Source organism: Schistocerca nitens, chromosome 6 (assembly GCF_023898315.1).
Source record: "Schistocerca nitens isolate TAMUIC-IGC-003100 chromosome 6, iqSchNite1.1, whole genome shotgun sequence".
NCBI lineage: Eukaryota > Metazoa > Arthropoda > Insecta > Orthoptera > Acrididae > Schistocerca > Schistocerca nitens.
The window spans coordinates 602,650,197-602,667,463 of NC_064619.1; the positions used below are offsets into that span (position 1 = coordinate 602,650,197).

Consider the following 17,267-nt stretch of genomic DNA (forward strand, 5'->3'; position numbering starts at 1 on the left):
ATTTTACTTGTAGCTTTTGTATGATTCAGTGTGTGTTGGTAAACATATCTGGAAAGTATTTGTACACTGTTGGCCATATAGGATATGTAATCTGTTAACTGTCAAAAAAGGTTACATGTGTTTTGGTAATATCACTGTTTATTTATTTGGTATGAAAACAGATGAAAGGACTTTTACTAAATTTTAGTATAAGAATGGAATAAACTGCACTGAAGTTAACCATTTATTAAAGTACCTAGTGTGTTTCCTTTTCAGAAAGTCAACAGAATGTTATCTATAAAACTGCAGCAGGTGTCTGGAGTTTCTTTTCTTCCTAAATAAGCTGTGGAGAGAATCTGAATAAAATATGATAAACAGCAAGACTATGGAGTTGATTATTAAAATTTTATATACATATATTTTCCACCTTTGTACAACAGGTAATATACATTGATCAAACTTAATACCTAATACTTTTACTAATAAAATAACAATATATCATACATATGAAAAACTGCATCTACAAGTATACATAATATACAACTACGCAAAACTGTAGTCTCATCTTACACATTTTAGTAACAGAGGGCAAAGAATATGAAGATTCAGGGAAGTAACAGTTCAGCCATTACAAATAATAATAATAATAATAATAATAATAATAATAATAATAATAATTAGGAACTAATAAGCATATAAGTACAAACAGAAGGATCAGAAGAATGCTAGTCCTCACAATATGGCTACAACTGGCCAAATGCACAAAACAATATTTACAACTGGATATTTCAAGAAGTAACCTTCAAAACTGATTTTAAAGAAAATATCATTACATACTAATGTTTCAGATCTTTAAATGATCTCTCAGCTGTACATGGGTAAAAGAATTTTTCCAATCTCACAAACTGAGCAGTTCACACAGTATTTATGAAAATACTTTTTACCAATTATAGTCTTTTCAGTTTTTCTATACCTTAAAAGACAATATGAGACATTTTACAGAAGCATCAAGTACACTGCATTTGAAAAAAAAAACATTGACAATATATGTTTAATACATGTACTTCTCTCACACAGTCAGAAACAGCTCAATAGTGAAGAGACATCTCACAAGAGAAAACTATGTTAAATTCAGCTTAAGAGTTATTTATTAGCAGAGTTTCTTCTTGAGGGTTTATTCTTATCATGTGAAACAAAATTTCCAGAGTTTAATGCTAAAGCAGATGCCGTGCTTGTTGCTGGAACATTTTTTGAGGCACTGTTACTAGCTTCCAGTAGCCTCTGATGCAAGAATGGCATTTTACTGCTCAAAGAATTGTTTGCTGAGGTGGATGGCACATTCTGTGGTGCATTTGACGGAGAGCAGTTTCTGCGTTGCTGTCTGAATTGAAGAGTTGATGGGTTTGGGATGTGACGAACTGTTTGACTGGGTCCAGGGTTCCTGTGTTCAGGCACGAGATTCCTTTTTGCTCTATCGTACGCTATTTCAGAACTGGTAGGGGTAAATGTCTTGTACAGTGGATGTGGATTGTAAGTAGGACTTAAGCACCCAAAATTTGCCATCACCTGATGTGTAGGAGAAAGTGGTGAACTAGCAGGTGTCGTTGGAGACAAGGGAATAGGAGATCGTGGATCAGGATATTCTTTTGGTCCAGTGGGACTGGTTTCTGGATAACAAACTGAAGGTGTGTGGACATGGCTCATGTGGACACCAGGCTGCATCCTCACATTTCTTCCATACATCATTTGTGATGCAGGACTGTTAACATTTTGATTTGAGGCAGCAGCAGCAGCAGCAGCAGCAGCAGCTGTATGGGCAGCTTTGGTTTTCTGTTGGATGTTTTGATATAGCTGTTGCTTGACCGATTTTTCAGTTTCATCTTTAGCATTACAATACTGCATTGATGCACCAGACAGTGTGTTTCGGTTCACCATAAAGGCCGGATTTGTCACAGCAGGGTGAATTCCATCATTTGAAATACCACGTGCTGCTTGTGAGGAGGTCAGCGTACCACGCAAAGCGGAGGAGAGTGCTGTACCCAGTGCACTCGCAATACCAGCCTGTGGAAGATTCTGAGGTGGTGCATTAGCACTAAAATGATGCTGGAAGTGTTGGAAGTTTGAGGCGAGAGTCGAACAGAGAGAGGCTCTATTTTGTGCAATCTGAGCTGCAGTAACATACGATTTTGGTGGCTGTAATTCATTCGGAGTCTGGTTCAACGATTCTGGCGATGATACCTTATACCTTGTCGATTTTTCTGACAAATCCAATACTGCTTCTCCAGCACGAGTATTTTTATTTGATGTATTTTCAGAAGATTTACTGTTAACATTGTTCGACGCATTGGTTGTTGTAGCAACGGGTTTCCGAGAACTGCTAGAAACTGCTTCACTTTTAGTACTAGTTGGTATTATTTGTAAACCATTTTTTGTCACTGTTTCTGTGGGAAAATTCTGTGCCTGAGAGACTACGTTTTGTAGAAGCTGTGGTGGTTTCAAAAGTGGTAAATTAGCTGGTTTCCTTTTTGGGGTGAAATATGGGCTGCCTACACTAATTCTTTTACTCCTGTCAGTAGCTGCAGAGTGCTGAGCGCCCGAAGGTTTGACCGGCAGTATCTCGAGGGAGGGCCTTTTATTCTTAGTGGAATTGCTTGTGTCAGTCCTCTGTTTTGGTTTTAAATTAGAATTGAGCCTACTAATTGTAATGGAAGGAGGTGGAACAATTGTATTTTCTTTGGGTTTTATTGTAAGCTCATATAAATTTCCCGCTTTAGGTTTTTTATCGGTCTTACTGGCAACAGTCTGTGGTATCACAGGGTTTGAATTGTTGCCTTTGGGTGCACACTGTTGATGAGAATTGTTACTACTGTTAACAGGACTGACAACATTTCCAGTTCTGTTGTTGACAGAATGGGAAGCAGATAAAGTCTTATGAGAAATCACTTTATCATGTCTATTTGTCTCTGACCAACTTTTCTGCCCACTCTTGGGCTCTGTAACTTTCTCCTTTGAGATTCGTTCAGCACCTTTCATTTCGTGGCCAGCAGGTAGAGGAACTTCTGGGAATTTTTGTCCCCCCTCTTTAGATTTGGCTTGTGAGCTGTCACTGGTTTCTGATACTTTGTTTGAATTATTCTTTGGCTCATCTGTGACTATTTTTTCTTCATTAGCACTCTTCTGAAGCTCTTGCGATTGTACACCATTTTCATTCATAATTTCATCATCTTCACGATCAGACACTCTCGATGTTACTTCATCATCCTCATGCTCTGAAACTCTTAAAATTAATTCATCTTCCTCAGAGAAATCATCAAATTCTGAGTAATTACTTGACTTATCAGAGTAATTACTGTCTTTGTCACCTGCTTTGGAAGATTTATTGGAGCTCGTGCTTTCCTTGGAAGACATGTGTTCTTTTTTCGAGTTTTCTTTGCATTGTACAAGTTCATTTTTTACAGCACTGTCGGTAGCCATTTTTGAAGGATTTGTAATGAGAGGAGTATGGTCTGTTTGGCTATTCTGAATATTAATAGCTTTAACTTCATTTTGCAACGTTTTTCCACTTCTGCTATGAGTATTTGGTACCTTTGTACCATCTACAATGTCAATGCTCAAAGAGCTATGAGAACTAGCTTCTTTTGTATTGTTAGTTGTCAAGGATGTTGTGCCAGAGTTATTCTGCGAACTACTAAGTGCATAAGTCTGACTGCCATCTGTACAATTGTTAGTGTCATGTGTTTTATCGGTAATTTCATTTTCATTTACATTATTGACAGTTTTCAGAGATCCTGCATCTGTCTCTCTTGAAAGATCAGCATTAACACCTACCGCTGTTAGCCCATTAACCTTCCCACCAATAACATGCTCTTTGTCAGTTTTCTCACAAGTCTCTGAGAATCTTCTCTTCCTACTTGGTGTGACAACTTTTTTCCAGATCACACTTGAGCTCTGATTATTTTGACATGTTTTACAATCATCCCTATGAAGTGGAGATGAGTCATGAAGTTCTGTCTTGCCTTCATCTAATGACGGCACAGCCACTATGTTTGAAATGTCACCACTGGAATGAGTGGCAGCACCATAATCAATGTCAAACTTTTTAATAAGTACTGAATGCATGATTCGTCTTTTCCTATCTTTACGAGAAGTATGTTTTGATTTGCATCTCCCTTTGTTGCAGTTCATATTTCTGAAGCCTACCAAACCATATACTTTACTGACCATGCATTTTCGACGGACACTTGATGATAGTGGCTCTAGTGTTTTGAAAAGTGCAGTTCCTTTTAACTGCATTCTCCTCTGCTTCATTACCTTGTTTCGATATCTCATCTTTGCTTTTAGTTTACTACTTCCTGAAACTTTTTGTTCCCTATGTTTGCTTATCAATTCCATATTATTGTTGACTTTGTGTTTCATGTCTCTGAAACCATTATTCACCTCAGGTCGCTCAGTCTCATAATTGTTAACAGAGGCATTCACTGCATCTGCAGTCTTAAGAAATTTTGTGCTTTGTCTTTCAGTTGTACATGTTCTCTTTTTAGATTCCACTATATTACCATCTGTACCTTCCAGTCCTTCCAACACATCTTTGCCTTCCCCTATGTTCTCATTTAGCACTAAGCTCTGTTCTTGCTCTACACACAGTCTCTTTGATGGAGGAACATATTCTGCTGCAACTGGACATTTTGATTCCTTTACTATTTTGTCTCGCTTTTCACTACTTACCACATTAACATTTTGCTGACAGTTGTTGAGAATTTGGCCATTCCCATCTACTTTTAAGTCAACTGTTGCACTTACTCCACCTTTCTGTTCTGTGACTCCAATCATACTCGAAGATCGATTACCAGAAACTGATGGTAACTGACTGCCTTCTTGGTTTAGAACACTATTATCCACAATAGAGACATCACGGAATTGCTCTCTAACACTGCACTGTGTATTGTGCCTATTATCAAAAACATCTGAATTATTGCATTTGGAGGAGGTAATTCTTGGAGGAGACATCATCGTTCTGCTATGACGTCTTGTGGATACCAACTTCCCATATGTAGCAGTTTGCTGTGATGCAGCACCTTCATTATGAGGAGTACAAGAGTTGTAGGAAGAATCATGTTTGGGAGACGCTACAGCACTTTTACAGATAGGAATCCTCTCCCTTCCACTGTCTGAAATTACTTCACCTAAACTGTCTTGCGTTGCGCCGAGTTTGATCTTTAAAGATTCACACGGTGTTCTTAGGTTTTCTTCCACGCAAAAGGTATCGCCTTTAGTTGCAACTGCAACTCCAACTTCTGCTGTAGGAGTTGCATCCTCTGAAAAAGTAACAGGAACAAAAGGCATACTGACACCATTATTGTCTTTGGTTGAGGCTCCTGTTTGATGAGTAACTCTTTCAGGAGAAGCACTTTTCTCAGTCATTTGTTGATTAATGTCTTCACATTCAGTCACACTATTACTTTGGTAATTACTAGTAGAAGCAATGGAATCAAGTTCCATTTCTAAGAGATGACCTGCTCTCAGCATATCATCATCAAGGGATGCAAAAGAAATTTTGTCTTTACGTGTCCCACTTCGTGCCCTTCGGCCCCGTCCTCTACCCTTCCCTCTTTTACTCTTTGTTGTAACATCAAATTCTTCACTTACTGCAGGCACAATAGATGACGGTTCAGGTGAGTCAATGCAAACAGATACATTGGGTGTAGACTGCGATCTGGAAAGCTTGCTCCGGGTCGGTGCAACAGGTTGTTTTTTCTTCATTGCCGATTTCCTTTTGTATTGTCTCCGACTCTTTTTTTGCACGGAAGATGCATTCTGAGCACTAACATTCTGTTCTGCGGGATCCTGAAGGTATATTCTGAAGCCAAACTCCACAGTTTTGTACTGAAATACAAAAATATATAAATTACACAAGTGAAAAAAATTTCCTTATCTTGTATTCACTTTATACAAGTCACACTTCAAAAATGGACTCACCTTGTCCAGAGAGAAAATATACATGACATCTTTAAGAGTAAAGTTTTGTGGCAGACACTCGTCATTATAAATTATATCCACCCTATGGGCTTCACTGAGTCCATATTTCATTCTTATAAAGTGCTGCAAATATTTTATGCGAACTGCAGCTGGACAATTGAGGTACCGTTTCTGGAAAAGAAAACCATTTCATTAACATTTACTTCATGGCATCAATAAGGAATTCAGTCACCCCTTCCCCACCATTCTGCTGTCTCCTCCTCTTACCAGCAGGCATAGGATTTACAGAGGTATTATTGTCAAAAGGAAAATACTATGAAATACTTACTGCTTCTTTATCTTCCTTGTTTATATCACCACCACCACCACCCTCATTTTCCACACTGAAAAGGAAAGACCGGATTACTTATTAATATTAGATAACAAAAACGTTTCTGTGCTTTAATCAACCATAATGTATCTAATAGAAAATGGAACACACACACACACACACACACACACACACACACACACACACACACACACACACAAACCAACCAAAGAATGAAACAGGTAATTAATAATTCTCACTTTATCAACCAATTTGTCACACAGCTCATGCAAGCATTTCCAGCCATTTTGGTTAATAACCAAAAACGATTCCAAATTCACTGTCACTCACCATTCATCATATTGCAGTGAAATATTTATTTTGAACTCGTCTGTAAGTATGTTCTTTGCCGGCTTAGGTAATCGACGCTGCTGTGGGTCCTGCTGTCCAAACGTTTTACGACGTTCTCTCTCTTTGCGGTAAAGTCCAGGCACCATCTTATACACCAGAGTTTGCAGAGTATGGTCTCTCCTATTAAAAAAGAGGTTTATATTATTGCTGTTTGCCATTTAAATAGTAAGTGTGACAATAAAAATTGTTTTTCATTACATAAGGTGAAAACTCTTGATACTTTCCCGAAATTTTACTGTTTGAAAGAAGTCATTATTTACAAAATGTCTTTTTCTTTGAGAGTCTTTTGTAAATGGGAGAATGGTAATGTAAAATTTGTGTTTATCTCATACTGTCAATACATTTACCATTCATTGATGGAAGTATGGTTATATGGGGTATCAAACAAAATATTTGACAGGATTGAGAATTTATGGTAGGGATGATGCAGCATGTTATCTTGACTGAAGAATCATTGACATACGTTGAATTAACTTCAGGCATGCCCCAGTGAAGTGTGTTGGGATGCTTTTGTTTGTGTTGTGAATTTATACCTGGAAGACAATGGAAACCTCAGACTTTTGATGAATGACTCCTTTATTTATAAAGAAATACTGAATGAAAAAACTGCAAAAATATCCAGTCAGACCATAAGATTTGTAAGCAATGCCAAGACTGATGACTTCTTTTAGATGTTCAGGAATGCGAAATTGTGCTCCTAACTTAATACAGAGAAATAGTATCTTATGCTTATTACATCAGGAAGTCACAAGTGGTGTCATACAAGTAACTGCGTGTAAAATTTGAAAGATATAAAATGGATTGATTCTGTAGGCTTAGTCATAGCAGACTTCAGTTCAATGACAAGATACTGGGAAAATACAGTTACTCTACAAAGGAGACTGCTTACAAATAAGTGGGGCAGTCCATTTTTGAATACGGTTTAAAATTGGCAGCGCATTTTAGAATACTGTTTAAGTTTGAGGGACCCATACTAAATAGGACTAAAGGTATAGAAAGGGAGGCAGCACTGACCACACCAGTTTCCGATTTACTGAAGAATCTCAAAGAGATGCTGAAAACTTCATTTGTCAGATGCTTCAAGAAAGATCTCATTTATCCTGCAAGAATCGGTATTAAGTCAAGGATCTGAAGATATATTTCACCCCCCCCCCCCCCACATATCACTCCCATATGGAATGAGAAGACATGACTAATCACAGAAACCACAGAGGCATTTACGCTATGATTGTTCCCACACTGCAAACACAATTTTAATGAGAAGAAGCCTTAAAAAGAAGTGCTATGCTAAGCACACTCTACCATCAACATCAGAGTGGTTACTTGCAAACATGTGTGTAGGTATAGATGTGTACTATGAATGACCCCTACTTCTAATTATATAAATAACGTGGTGACAGTTATAGAAATTTTTGACATTAATTCCATGCCAGTTAAGTTTTACCCTCTAACACTTTAAGACCAACCCTCATGTGACACATCTAACTGTCACACTGAAACCTGTATAACTTTTATGCCAGCCAGGCAAATTCTGAACTACTTGCGTGTTATCTCTATGACCTCAATTTTACATCCAGAGAAGAAGAATGGTACTGAAGTGTGTACTGCAAAACTGTCCGACCTATACAGCAATGAAATTACTTGCAAGACAAAGTTGACATTTTTCTACTAAGATGCCTTTGTCTCTCTAACCACAAAATGAACTCTATTCTTCACTATGAACACTTATTAGCCTTGTGACGACAGTCGAATTTAGTCGAAGAACTGATAGATGCAATACTGTATCCTTTGTATCACACATGTTAGTATCCATCATCATTTCAATGTGGTACATTCACGAGTTTCGCACTACAGTGCTTCACTAAATAGGCACCTAATGTGTAATGAAATACTGACTACAATCCAAGCAAGAAACAGGGTATATTTTTCAGCTGGTAAATTACTCACATGTAAGTTTGTTTCAAGCACAACGATGACCATAACACAAACACAGCAATAATCCAGTCATGAAGCTGAGACACCAACCTTTACCCAAGAGATGGAGAAGTTGCAGTTACCTTAAAAAACACAGTCTTCATGCCGACACTTTAACCAATACGAAAAGAAGACAGGCAGAGATGTAGTAGAAATAGTTATTTGCAGAGCACTAGTGGGGAACCAGGAATGATAACACAAGTTGAACAAAGTAATTAGCTTGTTATGATCACGTAACGTGAGATGTCTGGAGAGAGAGTGAAGAAATAGCATCAGAAAAGACATCGCTAAGCTGAGGCTAGATAAAGAAGAGTACGCTGATGGGAAAATGATGGGTGGGGCTAACTGATGGAGCAAAGGGATAAACTTTGGTTTGACTGGCCGCCACAAGCAAGCAAATAATGAAGTATTTGGTACAGACTGTTAATAAACAAATAAGTCTTTCTTTCTTATTATTCCTCTCCTTATATCTCTACCTGCCACACTTCCCCTCATACCGGTCAGCTCTGTAGTGTCTCAAATGAACTACAAATAACCTCCACCCATGTTAAGGCATCCACATTACACACACTTTACGAAACGTCCAAATGACAGCGAAATGACAAACTTTGAATAAATCAATATAAACGACCAATTTTGAATAGTTTTGCAACAAAATGGTCATCAGTCGTTAATGTATAAGATGTTTGAAGAAAGCGAGAATTACCTGAGGCCGTGGAGTGGAGGGTCAAATCTGCGGAGGATTTGTTCACACGTTGGACAGAACGAATTGCTTCGCAGATGCAGTATTATACAACTTCGGCAAACTGGAAAAAGAGAAACACAAATGTAATAAACTTACCAACAAACAAAATTTATTTATTTAACTATACTTTTACATAAGACTTTACTTTGCTACGTATTTCTTTCAAGCATTTAATGTCCTGAGAGTATACATTTGAGGCGACTGGAAGCAGTCACAATATCGTAAATAACGAGGGCATTGCAGTGAGATTTTTCGCATCCCAGAGACAGATTTATTAGATTTTGGGTCGAAGGAACATTTCAGGACTACAAAGACAAGTGTAACCCATCGGCTTTACACAACTGAAAAGTGCTGCACCAGGAGTAACTTCCCACACAGTCCTCACCGTAATGTTTACCACCAGGCTCATCCCCAAAAGTAACCGAAAACTTCAGGGAAAACTTCAGTTCATTGGTCCAGCCGCACCGTCATCACTGGAGGAGATTTTAGTCAACCATCAATCAACTGAGAAAATTACAGTTTGGAAAGCAGTGGGCGCGACAAGACGCCCTCGAAACATTACTAAAAGCAATAGACCTGTCCTGTGTGAAGATGCCCGTTTTGAATGAAATTGGGGACAGTCATCAAGGTATAGTTACGCTGAAGAAAGCACCTTCCCACAAAATCAATCGCGTGTGAAATGGCTGAACTTCCATTAACCATTCTTTTAAAAATCTTGGCGATTTTGCGAACTGAAGTGCCACGTATTCAATGAGACCCCACTGGGAATTTGTCATGAGGAAGATCATGGACTGAGAGGTTAATGCTGGCTTGATTCCTATCAGACGTCCACTGAAAAATTCGGCCAAATAAGCCTCTACCAATTAATGACGGATATTTATACACAGCACGTTAAATTCGTTTATGCTGAGGGTCAAATGTCAATCCCTGCACACAGTGCCCATCCACAGCACGTCTTCCTGCACTTCGCCACAGTTTTCTAGAGTGTCAACTTTTCTATATAAAATAGCATCACCTGCAAATAACCAAATGTAACTTTCAACATTATCCACTAGGTCTGTGGGACCTTCAGTTCAAGGCTCTGAGGCGGAGAACACCCCCCCCCCCCCCCCACACACACACACACACCCCGAAAGCAAGAGTAAAATATATTTTTCATTAACGATTACAGAAGTCAAATAATCAGGAAGTACTGCCAATGTTTCCACTCGGATTTACGTAAGGACAGTCAACAGTTTTCGTGCTTTTGATTTCGAGAGATATTTTTGAAACAGGTAATATGCATTAGGTCGCGCCTTCAAATGCCAGTTCTTGTCACACAGATATTAGGGGCACTGGCTTCTGCCGATTACAGATCTCAAGGGCTTCCAAAAAGCTCAAAAAACAGAGCCTAATAGAGTTGTACCACCTGTGTAGTGGCACATCCTCCTCTAGCATTACTTTTCCTGAACAGTACTTGTCGATACCAATATAGTTTTTCGAATTTTGGACAGGTCAGTATTATCTCAGTTGCTTTTCTGAAAACTTTCTTATATTTTTATACACAGTACGTTATATTTCAAGATGAAATTTACGAAAAGAAACTACTTTATAAAATATTTTAGTTTCCATGTTAAAATCGAGAAGTACTAGTTCTGAATGTACAGTTCAAAAAAAATTTTTAGAAACATTTGAAATTACGCACACAATTTGCACATTTAAAATCCCTATTATTAATTATACAATCCTGAACCGTTTACTATGTTTATTTCTGGATTCATTTATGAAATAATAATCGAAATTAATAATGTAACGAAAACTAGTAGGAATTCATTTGCTAAGAAAAATTTTAAACCCTTTGGAATATGGTTATTTTCGCAGAGTGGAGAGTCGTCCTTGTTATTACCCCTCTTATACATTGAATTGATGTTACTTAGTTCCAGTACGATGAGTGTAGAGGAATGAAGTGTGAAGTTTAAACGGAATGTAAATTGTGCTCTGGCTAAGTATGTGCATGGATAAGTAGATTAATGAAGAAAAACCCGCTGTGGTTTAACAACAAAATTCAAGAAATGCTGAAGAAGCAAAGGCTGTTGCATTCTCGGTTCAAAAGGAAACGCACAAACGGCGACAGGTAAGGGATGGTAAAGATTCGTGCGGCTGTAAAAAGATCGATGCGAGAGGTATGCAACTACCACTTTCATACCTTAGCAGAAGTTCTTGCCGACAATCACAGGAAAATTCTAGTCCCGTGTAAAATCGCTTAGAGGGTAGAAGGCTTCTATTCTAAGACTCCTGTAGGCCCAGTTCACACAGAAATGGCGTGCCACGGATGCCGAGTTGTTTCGCGCCACATCCATCTTAAATGTAGCAATTCACACGGAGATGGCGTGGCGGAGACGCATCGCTTCGTGGTATGCGCCACGTCCATTTGTCGCCACGAGTGGTACATCAAAGGGGAGCGTGGCGGAGCCATCCAAGTGGCTTGCTGGTTTCATTAATCTAAGTCATCTGATATACCTCAAAAAATCTATTTTATGCAGACGAAGCAAAGCTACATTCGTCTCTGTAGATAGTTTCTCAGTAAAACTATTACAAGGGTGAGTCAAATGAAACCTTAAATATTTTTTAAATATTATTTATTGTGCAGAAGGGGTATAAAGCTGTATCACTTTTCAACATAATCTCCCCCACGCTCAATGCAAGTCCTCCAGCGCTTACAAAGTGCACAAATTCCTTTAGAAAAAAATTCTTTTGGTAGTCCACGCAACTACTCATGGAGCGCGTGGCGTACCTCTTCATCGGGACGGAACTTCTTTCCTCCCATTGCGTCTTTGAGTGGTCCAAACATGTGGAAATCACTTGGGGCCAGATTTGGTGAGTATGGTGGATGAGGAAGACACTCAAAATGCAGGTCTGTGATTGTTGCAACTGTTTTACGGGCAGCGTGGGGCCTTCCATTGTCATGTTGCAAAAGGACACCTGCAGACACCAATCCACGTCGCTTTGATTTGATTGCAGGCCGCAGATCATTTTTTAGGAGATCTGTATATGATGCTCTGGTGACAGGGGTCCCTCTAGGCATGTAATGCTCCAAAATGACGCCTTTTTCGTCCCAAAAGAGTGTCAGCATAACCTTCCCTGCTGATGGTTCTGCTCGAAAATTCTTTCGTTTTGGTAATGAGGAATGGCGCTATTCTTTGTTCGCTCTCTTCGTTTCCGGTTGGTGGAAGTGAACCCAGGTTTCATCCCCAGTAACGATTCTTGCAAGGAAGCCATCACCTCGTTCAAAGCGCCGAAGAAGTTCTTCACAACCATCAACACGTCGTTCTTTCATTTCAGGAGTCAGCTGCCGTGGCACCCATCTTGCAGACACTTTGCGAAATTGGAGCACACCATGCACAATGTGGTGTGCTGGGCCATGACTAATCTTTAAACATGCTGCAATGTCATTCAGTGTCACTCGGTGGTTTTCCTTCACTATGGCTTCAACTGCTGCAATGTTCTGTGGAGTCACAACTCGTTGTGCCTGACTTGGACAAGGAGCATCTTCCACTAAAGTTACACCATTTGCGAACTTCCTACTCCATTCGCAGACTTGCTGCTGTGACAAACATGCATCACCCTACTGAACCTTCATTAGTCGATGAATTTCAATAGGTTTCACACCTTCACTACGCAAAACCGAATAACAGAACGCTGTTCTTCCCTGGTGCAAGTCGCAAGTGGGACGGCCATCTTTATACTGATACCGCGACGGCATGTGTGCATCTGCACTATGCTGCCACCTACAGGCCATTCTGCACGCTGTTTATAGCACGCTTACCATCTTACAGGATAAAGGCGCGAAATTTCGATTTGTTATTACAAATTTAAGGTTTTCATTTGACTCACCCTCGTACTTCTCACCTAAAAAAATAAAATACCATTGTGTTCTCCACTTTGCAGTCTGTCTTATTCGATTTTGAAGAAGTATTCGGAACAAAAATTCGGCATCTTATAATCTATCACAGCTTGGTAGTGAACTGGTATTATTTTCGCCATTTCCCATAGTTATTGTGATACTTCAAAAAGAAGTAAACCACCAGGCATATTCAGGGAAGTTTGCAGTGAAGAACTTAGTCGCCGGCCAGTTTAAATTTGTGAGTTTGAGGATGTAGGCTTCTGCGTACCAAATATATCTAACATATCGAAATTGGTTTCAACGGTGGAAGGAGAGCGATACCTCTTTCCGGTCCCGAGCAAAAATGTGACTAGTTTTTTTATGTTTAGCCGCCACGAGCTACGACGCACAACACTCAACGCTATGACCGCGCATACTGCATAAAGGCTCAAATGGCTCTGAGCACTATGCGACTTAACTTCTGAGGTCATCAGCCGCTTCATGCTTAAAATGGCCACGCACAGATATATATTCGACGACTGAAATTATCTTGCGATTTTCTCAGTAACGCTCGAGAAGTACGCGCTACTGCTTACACATTTTGTTGTCCTCAAAGAGTACTACGATTGTACGAAGTTTACAGTAAATCCGCGTACCAAACGTCGTGGCCTCCCCTTGTTAGAACTACTTAAACCTAACTAACGTAAGGACATCACACACATCCACGCCCGAGCCACAAGTGCTCGGTCACAATCCCATACAAAACACTACGAGAAACATTAGGAAAGTCATGCCGCAGGGAGGAAATCGTAAAGCGTCTGTTTTCTCTCACTTTATTGTCCACGTCCTGCACCAAACTTTCATTAACGAAACGAAGGACGCCCGCTCCGTTGTTCATCATGCACATTTGTGCGGCCATCTTTAAACGCTCTCACCCACATTCTTACCATTCCACCACTCAATGTTTTCTCCGTAAGCTGCACAGATCTCACGATGAATACCGGTCGCTTTTAGGCCTTTAGCACTAAGAAATCTTATAGCAGCCCGTACTTCACAGTCGGCGGGACTCACAATTATCGGAGGCATCTTAAATACTCAATACACAACGTAAACAAGGAAGAATCAGATTGTAATGGCGTCAGTGCGTAGATTAAGGTACAGGCTTTTATGCCTTCTGTATTCATCTCTTTGTCTCCCTCTATGAGTTTCACCCTCCACGCTGCCCTCCAATGCTAAATTTGTGATCCCTTGATGCCTCAGAACATGTCCTACCAACCGTTCCCTTCTTCTCGTCAAGTTGTGCCACAAACTCCTCTTCTCCCAAATTCTATTCAATACCTCCACATTAGTTATGTGATCTACCCACCTTATCTTCAGCATTCTTCTGTAGCACCACATTTCGAAAGCTTCTATTCTCTTCCTGTCCAAACTGTTTATCGTCCAATTTCACTTCCATACATGGATACACTCCTTACAAATACTATCAGAAATGACTTCCTGACACTTAAACCTATACTCGATGTTAACAAATTTCTCTTCTTCAGAAACGCCTTCCTTGCCATTGCCAGTCTACATTTCATATCCTCTCTACTTCGACCATCATCAGTTATTTTGCTGCCCAAATAGCAAAACTCCTTTACTACTTTAAGTGTCTCATTTCCTAATCTAATTCCCTCGGCATCGCCCGACTTAATTTGACTACATTCCATTATCTTCGTTTTGCTTTTGTTGATGTTCATCTTATACCCTCCTTTCAAGACACTGTCCATTCCGATTAACTGCTCCTCCAAGTCCTTTGCTGTCTCTGACAGAATTACAATGTCATCGGCGAACCTCAAAGTTTTTATTTCTTCTCCATGGATTTTAATACCTACTCCGAATTTTTCTTTTGTTTCCTTTACTGCTTGCTCAATATACAGATTGAATAACATCGGGGAGAGGCTACAACCCTGTCTCACTCCCTTCCCAACCACTGCTTCCCTTTCACGCTTACTTTCTGGACATGCCTTCTATTACACTCTGTTAAGTTGTTGATTAGGCGACAGCGTGTACTTACAAGAGTGCATGCAGTCGACGATGGTGGTGGCGTCGATGAGGTATCCGCTGCACAGGCCGCACGTCAGGTACGGGTTGACTGGGTGAAGCAGCGGCCAGCCGCTCGGACCTGCCGCAACAACAACACTGCCATTAGCGTGGTAGCTACGGGCTGAATCGCCGGACACTTTTTATACTACTTTACTTACACACAGTTACATTTCGGGCTGTCACCCTATATTTAGTTAGCGAATACATGTAAATCGAGTCATTACTAAGCTTATGTGGACTATTTCGAAAGACGCAGCTGCCTTTTTACTGACAAGGGAACCTCCCCATCGCACCCCCCTCAGATTTAGTTATAAGTTGGCACAGTCGATAGTCCTTGAAAAACTGAACACAGATCAATCGAGAAAACAGGAAGAAGTTGTGTGGAACTATGAAAAAAATTAGTAAAATATACAAATTGAGTAGTCCATGTACAAGATAGGCAACATCAAGGACTATCTGAATTAAGGAGCGCCGTGGTCCCGTGGTTAGCGTGAGTAGCTGCGGAACGAGAGGTCCTTGGTTCAAGTCTTTCCTCGACCGAGAATTTTTCTTTCTTTATTTTTGCAGAGCTATGATCTGTCAGTTCATTCATTGACTTCTCTGTTCACTGTAATAAGTTTAGTGTCTGTGTTTTGCGACCGCACTGCAAAACCGTGCGATTAGTAGACGAAAGGACGTGCTCTCCAATGGGAACCGAAAACATTTGATCGCAGGGTCATAGGTCAACCGATTCCTCCACAGGAAAACACATCTGATATATTCTATACGACACTGGAGACGTCATGTGCGTCACATGAGAGGAATATGTTGTCGACCCACCTAACTTGTACACCTAGCGAATGGGTAAAAAGATTCTTCTACCTTGCCCGATTTAGGTTTTCTTGTGGATGTGATAATCACTCCCAAAAAAGTGATGAAAACATAAGAGTTTGTCACATAAACTGAAAATAATAAATTAAACTTTTCACTCGAGGGAAGACTTGAACCTAGGACCTCGCGTTCCATAGCTGCTCTCGTTAACCACGGGACCACGGCGCTCCTTGACTTTCATTGTCCTTGATGTTTCCTATCTTCGCATGGACTACTCAGTTTGTATATTTTACTAATTTTTTGCATAGTTCCACACAACTTCTTCCTGTTTTCTCGATTGATCTATGTTCAGTTTTTCAAGGCCTATCCACTGTGCCAACTTATAACTAAATCTGAAGGGGGTGCGATGGGGAGGTTCCCTTGTGAGCACTGCCAAGTCTCTATATCGCATTTATATGCATGGCGCACACACCTGCAGATTCCTCTCGATACTTAACAATCGCACCAAAAAGTATTGGCACACGTGCGTATTTATCGTTGCTGGTTACAAACGCCCCACCTTCCGGTACACAGCACATGTAGGTGCTACCTCACATACCAGACATTACAATTCTGCCCACAGCGCCTACCATTAACAAAGAAATGCAGTGTTAAGGGCAAACATGTATCTCCTCTGCACACAGAAATTATTGGCACAGAACGTGGCTTTTAGGTATATTGCTGGGTTTTCAGCGAGGCCTACGAGAAAGACAGGCCGCGGCGCGTACGTCACGAAGGTAGACCGTGCTTGCTCGCTCGTTCGTTCAAATCAGCAGACAAACTACGTTTCTACACCTGTTAACTCGTAACTAGGCGTGCTCGTACAAACGAAAACTGAATCTTCTACTGCAATCCGCTATATGGAATCTTACTGTTGTTAGTCCTATAATGATGGGAAGTCCATGGGCCTATTTATAATTTGTTACGGCTGTACTGGCGTATAATAAAATCATGCTAAAATGGTTACCAGTTGCATGAGGCACCACTTCCAGCATTTAATGAGTACTGTTAAGCAGAAGAGAGTAAATGCTATTAACAAGCCGTTATACGATTTATATCGAGTATTAATCTTCAAT

At 40.0% G+C, this 17,267-nt stretch overlaps 1 protein-coding gene across 1 annotated transcript in view; it reads right to left on the reverse strand.

Annotated features, from left to right (window-relative positions):
• Positions 1-411: 411 nt before the first annotated feature.
• Positions 412-17,267, reverse strand: part of LOC126263517 (uncharacterized) — a 75,661-nt gene continuing 58,805 nt past the window's right edge. Inside the window, exons 5-10 of the mRNA XM_049960609.1 lie at positions 15,314-15,421; positions 9,357-9,456; positions 6,617-6,796; positions 6,284-6,338; positions 5,956-6,126; positions 412-5,862 (exon numbers count right to left, since the gene is read on the reverse strand). Coding sequence (XP_049816566.1) covers positions 1,123-5,862; positions 5,956-6,126; positions 6,284-6,338; positions 6,617-6,796; positions 9,357-9,456; positions 15,314-15,421 — 5,354 coding nt within the window. The 3' untranslated portion in view covers positions 412-1,122. The remainder of the gene's footprint in view (positions 5,863-5,955; positions 6,127-6,283; positions 6,339-6,616; positions 6,797-9,356; positions 9,457-15,313; positions 15,422-17,267) is intronic.